Below are 16,506 nucleotides of genomic sequence, written 5' to 3' on the forward strand. Positions count from 1 at the left end.
TGAACTATGCAAAAAATCTGCGGTAGTCGAGGGCTCCGGATTCACTAGTTAGATCGACCGCGTTCATTGGACTCGGAAGTGGCAGATCCCGAGTATCCGGGCTGAGAACAATCTTGCTGGTGTGGCTTGGCCGATGAAATCAATGAATCATGACCGTGGATCCCCAAGGGGGGGACCCACTCGGAGAGCGGCTTCTGTGCACCTCCGTTGCAGTCCCGAGAGTTCACGGCCACGTTCATCGTTCATACTACATCGGAACCTCCGTACTGTGTATGCTCCGTAACGGCTTTGAGATTAGGTTGCGTCAGCACTTTTCCACTTATCCCCTTCTTTTCTTTTTAGCCTTTTCCTTTTTCGAGTCGTGACGTGCTCCTATCAAAATCGACGCAATTCATATAAATAGTGAACCACTAGCGCCATCCACGTAGAAAACTATGATCGACCAACTACCACAACAGACGCCGCCACGGGGGATCTAGTTTTGATTTTCAATTTCTCATTGGTGCTCCTCGTGCAACTTTTACAGCGGCATCCTAGGCGCCTGTCAGATTCGGAGAGGAACCCTTTTCCGGCAAGCCTCGGTTGTTCCAGACTATAAGGCTGGAGACTTATCGTGAACAACTACTCCGTATTATACAGTGACGAGCTGGAACCTTCTAGCAATATGGAAGGTAATCGTTAGCTCCTGCATACTTGATTAGATCTATTCGGAGAAACATCTGTAGACCTCCGTAAACCCCTTCAAATACATATATTATCCTGAGGCTGTGCTCGTCAGGACCCTAACGGTCGCCGTTGGAGCCGCACGACGGCTTCGGAAGGGTCCAGTTCCAGACCCGGCTAAGATGATGGTAAATTATTGGCTGCTTTGCATGCTTAGTGAGCCTCTGTGCTTAGTCATCGGAAGATCGCCGGTAACCATCCGATCGATCAATTTGCCTCGTGGTTAAGAAAGCACTAAAATCTGGACGTCAAAGAGTCAAGACATTGTCTTGCGGATCATTGCAAGCTGGTGGGGCTTTATCCCTGGGAAACCCCCACGGAGATGTCAAATGCGGATTTGAGGCTTGTCTGTCGAATGTAGACAGGGGAAAGTGACAGCTATGTTGATCATGTGCCTCCCTGCACGTGTTAAGTTCCCGTGTCTCAATAAATATATATTTGTGATCCAACTTGACACAAAGATGCGATATCAACTACTTCCCTTGGGATTATGGTATAGATAACATTATCTCCTTTTGGGATATACTACACTGTTAATATACAAGATTAGAGATATGACCTGGTCACTCAGGCCTACGACGAATCGGCCGCCTTAGCCGCCCCAGACGCATCAAGCTCACTAACGACGTCCTCACAACGATCACAAACAGACTCTTCAGCCTGTGATTCTGGGACAACATAGCGCCAGCAACGCGGGCATTTGTCAGCCTGAGGAGTATAAACATATACGGTTCCCTTTTGTCCACTGGGAAGCTCATATTCCTCGCTGTATTGCCATTCTGCTTCCGCAATAGTAGCCGGAATAGGCTCACCCGAGGTTCCGAGTGTGACGGACGAGACAACAAAGATATCAGGAAGCTCAGTTAAAGATCGCTGGAATACGGAGTTGTTGACACCCTGAGGAAGAACAATGTGGACAAAGGACTGGAGAGATGAGCCCATTTCCTTCTTGCCCCGGGCCGTTTCTTGAGCGTTCTTAATAACGGAGTGGACAGCTACGAGGTCCTGGTAGTCTGTCTCAAGAGAGTCGTCTTGCCACTCTGAGGCAGGAGTAGAAACTACACGCTTCAGAGGATGCTCGCACTGCGACTTGATGGCCTCAGGGGTGTGCTCCCAGGTCTCCTCCACGAGCATGGGAGTAATGGGAGCCAATGCTTCTTGAAGGTGGCGGTAAATATGGAACAGGGTCGTCTGCGCAGCGCGTCTACTCGCGCTGTTCTCTCCGTAGGTGTACAGTCGATCCTTAATGGCTTCCATGTAGAACGCAGAAAATTCGAGATTAGCCCAGCGGTTCAGAGCATTCACAGCCTTATAGAATTCAAAGTTCTCGCAGGCCTTCTGACAAGAAAGTATCATTTCGGACAAATGCTTGAGCGCTATCCGATCGGCTTGTTGTAATTGATTATAGGGAACCTGATTGTCTAAGCGGAAGTCCGAAAGAGCGCCAAGTAGGAGCTTGAAAGTCACTCTGTACTTGTGCAAGCTGGTGTTGACGGTTTGAAGAACCTGCTTCCCAATCACCACGTCTCGGGTATAATCACTGCTCGCGACCCACATACGAAGTGCATCAGGACCGAGGGCATCATAGACGGGTCCCTGATTCTCCGTCTGCTTTTTCTTCCCCTTCCTTGGCTTGAGAGGAGGCAAAAGGGTTCCGTCCATAATAGTCTGAGGAAGCAACACATTGCCAATAGACTTGCTCATTTTACGCCCTTCTTCATCCAGTGTGAACCCATGGGTGATGAGGTTTCGGAACGGTGCGCGAGTAGCCGTCTGTCCTGCCGCGAGCTGGTGGGCTGTAAATGTGAGAAGGCCCGACTGAAACCAGCCACGGTGTTGGTCAGTGCCTTCTGAGTAGACATCAGCGGGGTAGCCATCACGATACGGTTCATCAATCTCAGCCCAGCTAGTACCGCTGTCGAACCATACGTCCATAGTATCTGTTCCACGTCTATATCCGGGCCCAGACGCCTCCTGGAGGGATGCTGGAATCCAGGCAGGGTCATTTGCATCATCCGTCCACCAAGCGTCAATTCCACGTTCATCAATAACGGACATAATGTGCGAAACGGAATCCTTCGTAAGCACAGCCTCGCCCGTGACTCGATGATAGAGAGCAGGGATAGGCACGCCCCAGGCTCGCTGACGTGAGATGCACCATTCGCTTCGATTTTTCACGAAGTTCTCTAGTCGTTGTCTTCCGGAAGCTGGAACGAAACGGATATCCTCCAAAGCCTTGACTGCACTCTCACGAATGTCGCCCACGTCGGCGAACCATTGTTCAGTAGCCCTGATAATGATGGGGCGCTTAGACCGCCAGTCATAGGGATACTTATGTTCATACCGATGCTTCGAAAGAAGGTGTCCCTGCGATTCAAGGTACTCGAGAATAGTAGCGTTACCTTCATCCAAAACGCTCTTACCGCTCAATCTTGTAGGATCACTGGGCATAGCCTTGTCGGTGAATCGGCCGTGATCATCAACTGGGGCGAATGCAGTAATTCCGCGGGAGAGGCAAGCCTCGTAGTCTTCCATACCGTGGCCTGGGGCACAATGAACAAGACCTGAGCCAGAGTCAGCGGTGACAAAGTCAGCGGCGATTATGGGCTGAGGCTCCGCATCAGCCCCCTTGAACAGAGGCCGATACGTGGTCCGATCTGCCAGCTCTGAGCCAAGGACCGACGGAATGATCACAGATAGGTCTTCCTTGAGGATGTGTTCAAGATATTGTAACCGGGATTGCGCGACGAGAAGATGACCATGGGTGTCTGACTGAACAATCGTGTATTCCAGATCTGGATGAACGGCAATTACAGCGTTGGCGGGGAGCGTCCAGGGAGTGGTAGTCCAAATAACAGCAGTAAGATCCTTAACCTGCAGCAACGGGTTCTGCGCCAAGTGCGAGGGAATCGAAAGTAGGGGAAACTTGACCAGAGCAGCAGTAGAAACATGATCGTCTTTGTATTCCAATTCCGCTTCTGCGAGTGCCGTGCCGGTGGAGGGAGACCAATAGACAGGCTTGAACCTTCGGTAGATCAAGCCCTTATCAACCATTTCGCGAAATACCCCTAGCTGTCTCTTCTCGAATTCCTTATCCATAGTCTTCCAATGGTTCTCCCAATCGCCCATGACCGCGAAGCTACGAAATCCCTTCATTTGTTCCTTGACTGTCCGTCTTGCCAATGCCCGTGCTTCCTTTCGTATCACTGCCGCGCTGACAGACCCTCCCGCATCTTTCAGCCCCTTCTGGGCCTCAAGTGCCTTCAGCTCAATCGGTAATCCATGACAATCCCACCCTGGGACATATCGCACTCGTTTTCCCAATCCCAACTGTACTCGACATATGAGATCCTTCAAAATCTTGTTCAAAGCATGCCCGATATGAAGCTCGCCGTTAGCATACGGCGGGCCATCGTGTAAGACAAAGGGCTTATCGGCCGGTCTTTCACGGCGTTGCCAGGCGTAGAGCTCGTCAGTGCATCGTCGCAGGTATTTTGCTTGATCGGCCGGAGTCACGCGTGCAGGGAACGTCGACTTAGGGAGTTTGAGCGTCGACGACCAAGATCGAGTAAGCGACCGCGACAATTCCGGCATACTACCGCTGAAGCATGTCAGCCTCTGAGTTGGTCAGCTATGTGAGAGAAGAGGAAATGGTGGAGATCGGGAGACGGGACTCACTGCGGCCCGGGAAAAAGTATGTAATTTACATTACTCACTGTACAATCTTTGTCCAATCATAACCCAGGATATTGCATAAAAACGTGACAGGTCTGTAACGAAAAAGACAGTGGATTGGAGAACCCTTTCTCATGAATGCACCTGGATCTTTGCTCATTCTGATATGTATTAATTCAATATACCCGAACTAGCTCATATAAATACAGTTTCCCAAACTCCAAGTGCCGACCCATGTGGCAACTAATATACTGTCAAGCAGCTAACTGCACTATTCTTCATAACCTCAAACAGCAGACCAGGAAAGCCAAAAAGTTCCGTGTTCCCTAAACCTCCATCGTGACTATCCTGTCCAGGCCTCTGGCCTTTACCTGTACTCTCTTCCCATCCGCCAAGGAATTCCACGCTACTCTCAGGACTATCGCCCCATCCTCGATTAAGTACCATGGGCCTCTGTAAGGCTCGCTCTTCGGCAGGGTTCGTGTAAGAGCCCTTCCAGACCTCCCTGAGCCGCTCGGAGATCTCGTCGTAGCGGGTTTCCGAAGAGACTGCATCCCCCGACGAGTCCAGCTTTATCTTCCAACGACTGCGTCGATGGCGATTGAACGGATATGATCCTGGTACGTTTCCATGCAGAATGATTTTAGTCACTACCAACTGAGTGGAAGGAGATGGAGGGGATGGGTCCTGAAGGTCGGATCCCGGAAATGCAGGCCCAGGGGTGGTTGGATAAGATACGAACGCATCGAACCCATGATGGAAATAATTCAGGAAACATTCCGTGGGTAGCGATGACGGGTCCAAATTATGGGGCTGGTGGAGCTCTTCGTCTGAATCCTCCGTGCCGCTGTTATTCGACGACTGGTCCGTATCAGTCACGTTAATTCCTCTACCTGGGGGCGGACTCAGGTGAATATGGTCTTCACCACCCCCGCCAGCAGCGCGGTGGATCGTTATCCTCCTATCATGCTTACGATAAATTGCGTCGGGCGGCCCAAACTCCGCCACGAGATCTTGCGGAGTGGTTTCCGACAGCGTGATGTAGCTGGTAGGTGACGATCTCCGAATGACCTCAAGTTTACCCGCACCTAGGATATTAAACTCTTCAATTTCGTCTGGGACAGATTCTCTGTTCTTGCCTGCTAGGGCCGGGTTTCGAGGATACTTTTGCTCTTGAGTGAACAATCTCCCCTGAGCTTCGGGCCAGGAATCGCCCTGGAATATTGCCATAGAAGTGGCCGGCAAGGCTGCCGAGGAAGAAAGCAACGCTACAAAATCACACTGGTCTGACCAAGCCGAGTGTTGGAGGGGGAATGAAAAGGCCACCCCGGGGTAGGACAACACATATGTGCCATATGGTGACTGATTAGTCGGAGGTCTATATTCGCCGGGATAGGAAAGACCAAATAGGCGGTGATAAATATGTCCGAAACTAGGGCCCTGGTGCGAGACGGCCCGTTCCTGCGGTTTGCCTCCTTTTAAAACTTCCTGGTTTTTGTACACTAGGGGGATCTTGGTGAAGTCGAGTACTTCGATCAGACGTAATCTTTGGTCGGGACCATCGAAACGCAGCCGGAGACCATTCGAGGATAGTTGTAGGGTCACCGGCTCTCGAATCGGGTCTGTAGAGGAGTAGGCGATGTCTATTGCGGGGTAGGTCTGAGGATGAGCCTTAACACGACTGAGTACATTATGAAGCGAAGCGCCGAGAGCTGATAGACAAAGGTTAGCCACATTCAAGAGCCGGAAGCTTGTATGGCCACATGCTTATAGATCCCAACCCCTTTCCTGGAAGGATCTGGACTTGCGTCGACGATTTGGCTGAGGAACTCATAGTGACTTATAATCTGTTCTCATCATGAGGTGGCGCATTAAATTACTGGCAGAGCGTCGCTGGTCGTAGGTATCCCTGCTATGAAATTCTGGAATCAGAGAAGTACAATAAAACTAGCAGTGAATATAAATTAAGTCTGAATTGACAAATGCTCAAGAAGTGATAGAGAATAGATATCAATCTGGAGGATGATGAGCGCATAGATCATGTGAAATGCCGGCATGACTCCTGAGCACAGACCACCATTGGGCACGTGCGTCAATGTTGTTAGTTTGTTTACATTTTCCTTTCTGGGCCTTCCCGGGAAGTCACTGACTTCTCCTGGACATATCAAAGTGGCGCGACATCACTTCCAGTCGCACACGACAAATTACATATACATCCTCTTTACCTTATTGTGGTAGTGAGCTTGTGAGTGAGACTTGTTCACAATGGCTGGCCCCCAAAGGCCTTCCTCCGGCCTTCCTACAAGGAGGACAACAACCACACGCCAACCGACCAGACGTTTAGGATCTTTAGCAACCCAGAGGGCCAGTTCTCCAGCAATTTCCTCCAAAATTCCTGCCTCCGGTGGATCGCGCGTAATTAAGTCACCGAGTGAGCCGGCTAGCGTAACAGCGAAGAGGAAGGAAAGAGATCTTGAACGTGGAATTAATGAGGACACCAGCATCCACGTTGTGGTGCGCTGCCGCGGGCGCAATGATCGGGAAATCAAAGAGAATAGCGGTGTCGTCGTGAAGACCGAAGGCGTTAAGGGCAATACTGTGGAATTATCCATGGGGCCAAATGCTGTTTCAAATAAGACATATACGTTCGACAAGGTCTTTTCTGCCGCCGCCGACCAGCTCGCAGTGTACGAGGATGTTGTCCTGCCAATTGTTAATGAGATGCTCGCTGGGTACAATTGTACTATCTTTGCCTACGGACAAACGGGGACCGGAAAAACATACACAATGTCAGGCGACATGACCGATACTCTGGGCATCCTTTCCGACAATGCCGGCATTATTCCACGTGTTCTATATTCGCTATTTCACAAGCTCGAGGAGACAGAAAGCACCGTGAAATGCTCTTTCATTGAGCTATACAATGAAGAGCTTCGTGATCTTCTGTCAGCAGAAGAGACTCAGAAGCTGAAGATTTTCGAGAACGAGTCAAAGAAAGGACAGAGCACGCTTGTCCAAGGTATTGAAGAAACTTATATTGACTCCGCATCTTCCGGGATTAAGCTACTTCAACATGGTAGTCATAAGCGGCAAGTTGCTGCGACTAAGTGCAATGACCTGAGTTCTCGCAGTCACACAATATTCACTATCACAGTTCACACGAAGCGCACAACGGATGCAGGCGAAGAGTATGTCAGCTCTGGGAAGCTGAATCTGGTTGACTTGGCTGGTAGCGAAAACATCCAGCGCAGTGGAGCTGAGAACAAGCGTGCCACAGAAGCCGGTCTGATCAATAAAAGTCTGCTGACTTTGGGCCGAGTAATTAACGCTTTGGTCGATAAGAGCCCTCATATCCCATACAGGTAGGATCATAGAGTATAACAATTTAACATTTACTAACTTCTATCAGAGAATCGAAACTTACACGTCTTCTGCAAGACTCCCTCGGTGGGCGCACAAAAACATGTATTATCGCGACGGTTTCGCCGTCTCGGAGCAACATGGAAGAAACAATTTCAACGCTAGACTATGCCTTCAGAGCCAAGAACATTCGCAACAAGCCGCAGATCAACTTCACATCAAAACATAAACTTCTTCAAGAGTTCGCTTTTGAGATTGAGAAGCTCAAAGGAGAACTTATTGCCACAAGACACCGAAACGGCGTATATATGACTGTTGACGCGTACGAGCAAATGACCATGGAGAATGAATCGCGGAGAATTGTAAATGAAGAACAACGAGCCAAGATCGAATCAATGGAATCCAACCTGCGAAACAAGGTCCAGGAGCTGTTCACGCTTACGAGTAATTTCAATAACTTGAAGAAGGACAACGAGGATACACGGGCGGCTCTAAACGATACAAATGATGTCCTTGAAAAGACCGAGATTGTTCTCAAGAATACCAGGTCACTGCTAGAAGAAGAGGAAATGCTGAGGAAGGCACATCAAGATACTGAAAGCCAGCTTTACGACATTGGCACGGGACTTTTATCGACCTTGGATAGAACTGTCGGAGATGTGCACGGCTTGCATGCAAAACTTGACCGCAAGGCAGATCTAGACTCATCTAACATGGAAACATGGCAGATGTCAGCTAAAGAAGTGTCAGCTGTGACCGAGGAAGTCGACAAAAAGGTGGAAGCTTTCCAATTGCAACATTCGCAGCTCCTGGAATCTATGGCTGCAAAAATCAACGATTACGTCTCTAGCGAATTGAGTCACGTCCAGTCAAATCAGTCAGCCTTGTCGAGCTTTGGTGCTATTTTTGATAAAGCTGAGCATGACGCGAAGACGCAAACGTGCGGCGCCCACGACCGGATGAATGAGGTCCTTGAGGAGATCAAAGACTTGCGTGAAGAGGTCAAGCGCAAAGTTGGAGAGGGATTGAACGGTCTGTCCGCTGCCGCTGCCCGGATATCCAAGGAAGTTATTGGCGAATTCACAGAATTTCATGAGCAACTTCATATGTCCTACAGTACTCTTGGTAAGGACTTCAAGTCCTTGTTCGAGGAGATGGTGCGGCATCTCAATGAGCAGAAGATGGAAATTAATAGGCTGCGACTGGAAGTCCAAGAAGCTAACCTCCAGACTGTTGAAGCGAACCGTAGAGCTTCCTCTAATCTGGCGCATGCTGTTGAAGAAGAGCATGCCACCGCTGAATCGGAGCGAGATCTTTTGCTCTCGCAGTTCAAGACTTTGATGGAGGAATCCCGGCAGAGACAAGTTAGTCGCTTAAAGGGAAGATTGGACAGTGTACGAGCAGATATTTCGTCTTCGGGCGATTTACTGGAGCAAGCAACGACCCAACATGATCGCCAGACAGATGAATGGGTTTTCAAGTCCGAGCAATTTGCCAAGGATGTTGCGGCTTCTAGGGATGAGCTTCGGACTAAGATGCAGAACGATTGGGAGCTATTTGACCAACGCAACGTCTCTATTCAAAAGACGACTGAATCCGTGCACGAGGAAACAGTTCGCATTGTCGATGCCCAGATTAGCAATATGGACAAACAGATGGAAGCTTTGGATGATTTCGTGGCCAAAGCGCGGTCTCAGAATGGCGAATATCGCGATGCTCATATCTCCAGCTTGGACAACATGGCGTCTAGCGTCCGTGAATCCTATTCTTTCGTTCATGAACAGTTGGAAGGGGTTGGTACGCGAATTGGCCAGCTGCAGGAGGATGCCGCTCAGCAGCAGCACAGTCTGCATGAGACGACCTCTCCTCTGTCAGAAGAAGTTCGCAAGCCTCTCACAGAGCTGCGCAATAATATTCACAGTCGTCCACTGCAAGAGTATATTGTTACCGGCGCCACCCCACAGAAACGCCATTACGAGTATCCCACTGACCTGCCTCGGACGGAGGCGCATGATGCTCTGATATCTGGGATTCGGACGTCAAGGGACCTCACGCTACTCCCGTTCAATGGCGAAGACCACCTTCCTGGAACCTCCCCCACTAAAGGCTTTGTCTACAACGACACCGAAGACGAGGTAGGAAATCAGACACCTACTGCCAGGATCACTTCCAACACAGGTCTTAGGGAAGTCGATGCAAACGTCGCCGCAAAACAGCTCGCGTCTAGCCCTGGCGACAGGGCTTCGGTACGGCAATCGAATATTTCCATAGCCGGCAAATCTTCGGAAGTCGACACTGTCCCAGAAAGTGAAGACTCAGATGAGCCTCCAGCCAAGAGGCGCTGCTCTAATCCGACAACTACTGACAGCAAACTGCCGAAAAACATGTTGACCAAGAGGATGGCTGGGATGATGGAAGGCCGTGAGAATGTCCCTCCACCCGGGCTTTCGAGTGCTCGACGAACTAGAACTCGGCCTGCTCCATAAGATATCCAATCAAACGATTGCTCTTATAGTTGCTATTCTCAACTTTTATACCCTTCCGTCATTTGGGATACACAGGCGTTATGGTGAAGGACCTTGGTAACTCGATCTGCAGGAAAGGGTGCTGTGCACCATCTTGCTGGCTTTCTTGGCGCACGAGGATCTTTTGTTTGCACACCGGTTTCAGGCTGTTCTTTGGGGCAATCTTAGGGTCTTCTTTTTGGATTTGGCGTTTTCTGGGTGGGACTAATATGATACCTATCTGGTTTGTTTTGGGTTAATATCAGAAGTACAGTTCCTGATATTCATGTTCATCAATATTTCAATACTTTTGATTGAGCTTGTACATTCTTGTAAGGTTCGCGTATTGTAAAGCTTTCTTGCAAGAAGTGCTTATCCTAGAAGTAATTGTTTGAGAACTATTCAACCTGGTCAGTTTCCCGTTGGAAGCCATATTCTCCGGGAGATTGTATCTCGTTGCTTTCTTTTGAGGCTTTGCTATAACCGTCCAAAGTAGCATATTACAAAAGAATAAGAAGAGGGTAACCAACCCCTGCCTACAAACCAAGATCTCAGCTTTACTCGTAAGATAGAGTAGAACAGTGGCGTAAGTTGAATTCAAATTTTACTTGTACTCATATGTACTCATGAGTGCGCATTTGCGACACCCTTTTATAAGGTCTAGGACGATAAGACGATAGTAACGATACAGTAATCAAAAAGCATATACATAGAAGACTCAGGAGTATGCGCGCAAGAGGATAATGAAAGGCGACTATTTTTCTAATTCATTAATACCATTGCTGATGGCAGGTCAGTCAAGCATCGGATTTGATGATATCCGCCGCCCTCTCCGCGACAGCGTACACAGTAGACATGATATTAGCCGGCGGCACCAAGGCAAAGACACTGGCATCACACACCCGCAGGTTAGTGACCCCATAGACCAGGAACTGGGCTAGAGGGTCCGCTTTGTGAAGTCTCTCTAGTCTCTACGTCCAACAAGTTGCGGGCCATGATATCTAGGTCTAACGGGTTGGAGAAATACCGAGGGTCGATAGTAGGGGGCACATTGGGGTCTGCCGAGGCGATATGGACAGATCCGCGAGAGTATGGTAGGCTGAGCTCAAGACCCAAGCTGAGAAAGTTCCCGGGAAGAAGCTCCTGACCCACGAAGCTTTTACCTCTTTGGTGAAGATTGGCCTAAGCGAGGAACATGAACATTGAACACGTGGGCTCGTTATCAGCTGCGTAAATGTCTCGAATCACTTGGTCTCGGCCTTCTGGCTGTGGAATGAACCTGTTCAAATAAGCCTGCTTAGCTTCCTGATCCGTGATATTCGATGATTAGCATGAAGGCACTAGATTGAATACCTACAATAGTGATCGGGCCTGCCTTGTGCTTGGTATAGAGCTGCATTGCATTTTGCATTACTTCCTGCTCTTAGCGCAGGAGAGGATCGCCTGTGATGACCCCCCCCCCCCCCCTCTTTACCTCAGAACTGATCCTGCTCATTAAATAGTCCTGAATATTCTCATCCACATTAGGATTCTCAACAACAACAGGGATGTTGAATTGATCTAGAATTGCCTTGTTCCCAATGCCAGAAAGTTCAAGTAGCTTTGGGGTGTTGAGAGCTCCTGCAGTGAGGATAACCTCCTTTTTCGCTTTAATAGTAGATAACTCCCCTTGTAAAATCGCCTTCACCCCCGTCGCCGTAACACCGGCATCACTTGCATCGAACGGGATCTTCTGTGTTAGAATACGCACCCCGGCCGCTGCATGGCAGGAAGGCCATACCCAGTTGCCGCGTAACTCCTTGTTTTTGTCTTATAGTCGACTGTCGCCAGGTTAGAATACCCGGCGATAGAGTTGCCGGAGAATGGATCGGCAGTAAGACTATATCCGATTCCTTTGAAGGTGTCGACCCAGGCCTTGGACAATGGGTCTTGCAGTACAGCAGGGAAGGAGATATTGATAGGGCCTGAGTCCCCATTGACATTCTGGTCAACCCAGCCCAGGCCGATATGTTCCCTAGTGGCTTCGTCGGGTAACTGGAGGGTGTATGATTTTTTATAGTACGGTGATAGCTTCTCCCATGTCCAGTCAATCGCACTCGATTTGGACCAGGCATGGATCTCAGCCTGGAGGGACCTATGAAGGCCTGACCATTGATACCGGAAGAGCCACCAAGAAGTTTTCCCTGGGGCTCCTTGATTATACGGTTGCGCAGCTCGGTCTAGAGCAAGATCAGTATGGTATTTCCTAAAGGGTGGAGGACACAAAAAAAAAATAGACTTACCTGTGGAGCGGTAATAAGCTGCCAATCTGCTTCTGATCCGAGGAGAGTCGTCCAGAGGGCGGGGGTCTGCACCCGGAAATCGTCGGCCAGGTTCCTCCCGGCCTCGCGGATGATGACAGATTTGGAGTCATCCTCTGAGAGTCGGGCTGCGAGGACTATACCAGAGGTACCGCCTCCTGACATAGTCTGCCTCAAGATCCTCGTTCGTCTTGATACCCATAGTTGGTGTGTTGGGAGAGTGGGAAACCGCTTCAAAAATCAGAATTGAATTGAGGGGATACGTCGATGCTACAAACACGCCGTTCACAATAGTAGCCTTATATTCAACTGTTGATGGGATGGTGGAGCAACAAGAATGGAAGGGAAGGTAGCTGAAAGTTGAGACCAGTAGGGGAGGCTCCCACAGTCGGCTCGTTCGATTGACCAGTCTCGATGCTTCATTTTCACTGACTCTCTGCCATCTGATGCAGTGATTATACCCTTCTTAGAACCGGCGTAGCACTGCCGCATAACCAGTGTCCGTTAGCCGACATTCGGATGGTAACAGCCTGCAAGCCCTACCACAGGCCTTCTTTTTGCCCAGAGATCAACTAGTGCTTGAACTAAATTGTCCAGCGCAAGCTTACGCATCACTGCCACCACAAGATGAGTTAGGCCAGAGGGACCCACGGGGAATCTCATGCAAAGAAACTTAGGAATGGTGGAATCATAGTTCTTACCATATTAGAAAATGCCAAAAAGTTGTAGGGAGAAACCGTTGATTGATTCTATCTATGAGGTCCTGTATCTAACAAAGGGTACGTAGGCGCTAGGCCTACTTGGGAAAAGCATGACTCGTACCTATATCACCTAGATTGTGTTCTAGATAAAAGGAATATCGTCGGCGGTCAACTCACGGGAGGCCTTTCGTTTCTAATCAATATCACCTTCTTGCTCTGGGTTATCCCGCAGTCAGTACAATCAAGAACAAACCACTATGGGCAAGTTAAAGGACTACATAACAACCGACCGAAACGGCATAATCGAAAACCGCCATCAAGTCCACGCCGCAATAGTCTCGAGCGATGGGACACTCCTCTACAGTGTCGGCGATCCGTCCCGAGTAACACTGACCCGCTCTGCCGCCAAACCAGCTCAGGCCCTCGCCGTCATCTCCACCGGGGCGCTGGAAAAGTTCGGCTTTGATGAAGCTGACCTAGCGCTCATGTGCGCTTCGCACAATAGTGAGGACAGACATCTTTCCCGTGCTCGGGACATGCTCCGAAAGGTTTCTGCGGGGGAAAAGGATCTCCGTTGCGGCGGCCATGCTGCGCTATCCGAGACTGTGAATCGGGAGTGGATTAAAAGGGATTATACGCCGACGGCGATCACGAATAACTGTTCCGGGAAGCATGCTGGCATGCTTGGCGGCGCGAGGGCGTTAGGGGCGGAGATTAGTGATTATCATCTGCCCTGTAACCCTCTGCAGCGGAAGGTGAGAGATGTAGTGGAAGAGTTGGCCGGGCTTGAGACAGGGCCTGAAGGTGTATTGTGGGGGGTTGATGGGTGTAACTTGCCAGCGCCTGCGTTTCCACTACGGAATATGGCGAAGATCTATGCTGCATTTGCGGAGGCTGCAGATGTTGCTGACGGTGCTAGAAATGCTTCTGGGAAAGACAGAGATATGGCACGAATTTTCAGCTCCATGACGCGGTACCCCGAGCTTGTTGGTGGAGAGGGGAGGTTCTGTACGGTGCTTATGCGGGTGTTTCGGGGGATACTCATTGGGAAAGTCGGGGCAGATGGGTGTTATGGGATCGGCATACGAGCCTCGGAATATACCAGAAGACTTGGAGTAGACGGTGCGATGGGAATTGCAGTTAAGATCGAAGATGGAAACATGGGAGTCCTTTATTCAGCTGTGACTGAGGTCCTGGACCAGTTGGATATAGGTTCCTCTGATATGCGACGGGAATTGGCTTTGTTTCATCATCCAGAGATTGTTAACTCTGCCGGGGTTGTGACGGGGTCGACTGCTCACCGGTTTCATGTTTGCGGTATGCGTTCCATGGTTGGATTATGTTCTGAAGATTAAGTTACTCTGGTGCTACATATGCTATGATAGACAAAAGGACTTGGATCATAATGTCGGTAGAAGGCTGGACGATATAGCCTGTTACACCTTCCTCCTCATGACCTGGAGATAATTTCTCTTTTTCAATTTGACTACTGATCAAGTTCTGGCGGGTGGCAGGCTAGACTGAACATCTTAAAGTGGAAGTGCGGCTCCTGTCAAGGGCTATGGTTCCGTTTGCACCAACAAGTAGACCATTTAAGGCTACGGGACTATGCTGACCAAATCATTGGCGTTCTGCGTTTGGGCTTCATTCTGGCCCTCGGGGCTTGCCACAGCAGCATCCTCCGCATTTGGCGGCTCGGTTGGAATCTGTTCCTCATCCGCATTTTCCGTCAAGTACCCTCGCTCTCCAGCTTCAATGACTTGCCGGAGCTCGCCCAAGCGTTTCGAGAACTGTTCCATCATATCCTCCAATCGCTGGATGCTATTATCTTTGTCTTTATCCTTACCAGGCAGGGTCATAGGTAAGCCAACTGTCCCTTGAATTTTCAACATCAGGGCACCGTTTGGGGAGTGCTCGCCGGAAGGATTGTTCTCAAAAGTCGGGGCGGGAACTAGTTGAGTGTTTAGAACTTGCCATGTCGGTGTTAAACTGTAGGCTGAAGTGACCGCAAACTTTTGAATATGTTGGTTATGGTTTTGGGAATCCTGTTGTTGTTGGGGAACGGCAGATTGGGTCCCTGGGGAACCGACACTGACATCGTGTCCTGGTGCGGTATTCGTGTGTTGCATATTATCTGGAGCAAGCACGTCCATGTCGAGGATGATGTAGTTATCGCGAACACCAGGTATCGGAGGCGGAAGCAATGATTCCTTTCTCTCATTCGACAGTTCATCATCCTCTGCCCCTTCACCCTGTTCCTGTGGGAGCTGGTCACGTGTGGCCCTGGCTTTTCCCTTTCCGCCGCGAGACAGTGTATTTTGCTCGGACTCTAAGGAGCGCAAGGCTGCCTCGGTCACGATGTCCGTGTCATCATCGGAGAAGATATAGTGAACAGTTGGGTGATAGTATTCGGAGGTACTGGCGTCTTCAATCAGGGTGAAAAACGGTTGGAATGGCGGATGTGAAGTGGATATCTCATGCGGCCTTTCATTTTCCGAGTGTGGGAATGTAACATTTGCTACTGGCTCATGAACTTGTTGTTCTTGGGAGAAGGTGCGAGTCTGTTGGGCCGTGGTGGGTCGATCAATGGTGCTTTCCGGGCGAGAAGGGACGTTTGACTCCGTAATCCGCCGAATGGATTGTTTGGAGGGCGAAGAGGACAAGGAGGTTGATGTGGTGTATTTTGGAAGAGACATTTCTGATAAACCGCGCTACATGATTAGAAGGTGATAGGGAAGGACATTGAGGCCTTGTTGGGTGGATTGCAATGGGAACTTGTAAGCTCTCGGCTTCCACTTTAAGCTCAGGTGAAGCTGATCACCTGCTCCCTTATCGATAAACAGAGGTCAGGTGACTGTGCGGAAGCTAGTCATGAATGCGATGTTGATTGGAACGCTCTGTATTGTACAGGAAAAAAAGAAAACCATTGCGATTGAATGCTAAAAATTGGGTATCGTATCCGTCGAGCTAAGACGCCCTCCCCATTGTCGCCGCGAGGATGCATGATGTTTGGGCTTATTCGTCATCTTCTTGTTTCCACTCGAATTCTGTGGTTATAGTTAGCAGCAGTTTGCATCGAAAATTCCTCTCTAGGGATGGCATACTTTGACGACACATCGGACAAAGCCCCTTCGAAGATTCTTGTTGGATCCAAGTCATTAGACAATGCTAGACAGGTGAATCATCAGTTTCTATATCCATGACAATATCAAGATCCACTATCGCACCATATGGAAGGAATGT

At 49.5% G+C, this 16,506-nt stretch overlaps 5 protein-coding genes across 5 annotated transcripts; 2 read left to right on the forward strand and 3 right to left on the reverse strand.

Annotated features, from left to right (window-relative positions):
* Positions 1–1,296: 1,296 nt before the first annotated feature.
* AO090010000218 (isoleucine--tRNA ligase ISM1) lies at positions 1,297–4,317 on the reverse strand (the record flags this gene model as incomplete). Its single annotated transcript, XM_001827196.3, has 1 exon — positions 1,297–4,317. The coding sequence occupies one exon, from the start codon at positions 4,315–4,317 to the stop codon at positions 1,297–1,299; it is 3,021 nt and encodes a 1,006-aa protein (XP_001827248.1).
* Positions 4,318–4,641: 324 nt separating this feature from the next.
* AO090010000217 (UPF0183 domain protein) lies at positions 4,642–6,433 on the reverse strand (the record flags this gene model as incomplete). The annotated part of the gene is made up of 2 exons (XM_023233761.1): positions 4,642–6,110; positions 6,379–6,433. 2 exons carry the CDS (start codon positions 6,431–6,433, stop codon positions 4,642–4,644), a joined length of 1,524 nt encoding a protein of 507 aa, XP_023094083.1.
* Positions 6,434–6,663: 230 nt separating this feature from the next.
* AO090010000216 (putative kinesin family protein (BimC)) lies at positions 6,664–10,244 on the forward strand (the record flags this gene model as incomplete). Its single annotated transcript, XM_001827194.1, has 2 exons — positions 6,664–7,760; positions 7,808–10,244. The coding sequence occupies 2 exons, from the start codon at positions 6,664–6,666 to the stop codon at positions 10,242–10,244; spliced, it is 3,534 nt and encodes a 1,177-aa protein (XP_001827246.1).
* Positions 10,245–11,059: 815 nt separating this feature from the next.
* Positions 11,060–12,727, reverse strand: AO090010000215 (GMC family oxidoreductase; the record flags this gene model as incomplete). Its single annotated transcript, XM_023233762.1, is given in 8 exon segments — positions 11,060–11,194; positions 11,238–11,418; positions 11,464–11,567; positions 11,620–11,682; positions 11,737–11,974; positions 12,013–12,406; positions 12,412–12,481; positions 12,545–12,727. Coding segments are annotated over 8 exon segments (1,368 nt in total).
* Positions 12,728–13,520: 793 nt separating this feature from the next.
* Positions 13,521–14,669, forward strand: AO090010000214 (asparaginase; the record flags this gene model as incomplete). The annotated part of the gene is made up of 2 exons (XM_023233763.1): positions 13,521–14,580; positions 14,656–14,669. 2 exons carry the CDS (start codon positions 13,521–13,523, stop codon positions 14,667–14,669), a joined length of 1,074 nt encoding a protein of 357 aa, XP_023094081.1.
* Positions 14,670–16,506: the final 1,837 nt, after the last annotated feature.

Source organism: Aspergillus oryzae, chromosome 8 (assembly GCF_000184455.2).
Source record: "Aspergillus oryzae RIB40 DNA, chromosome 8".
Lineage (NCBI taxonomy): Eukaryota > Fungi > Ascomycota > Eurotiomycetes > Eurotiales > Aspergillaceae > Aspergillus > Aspergillus oryzae.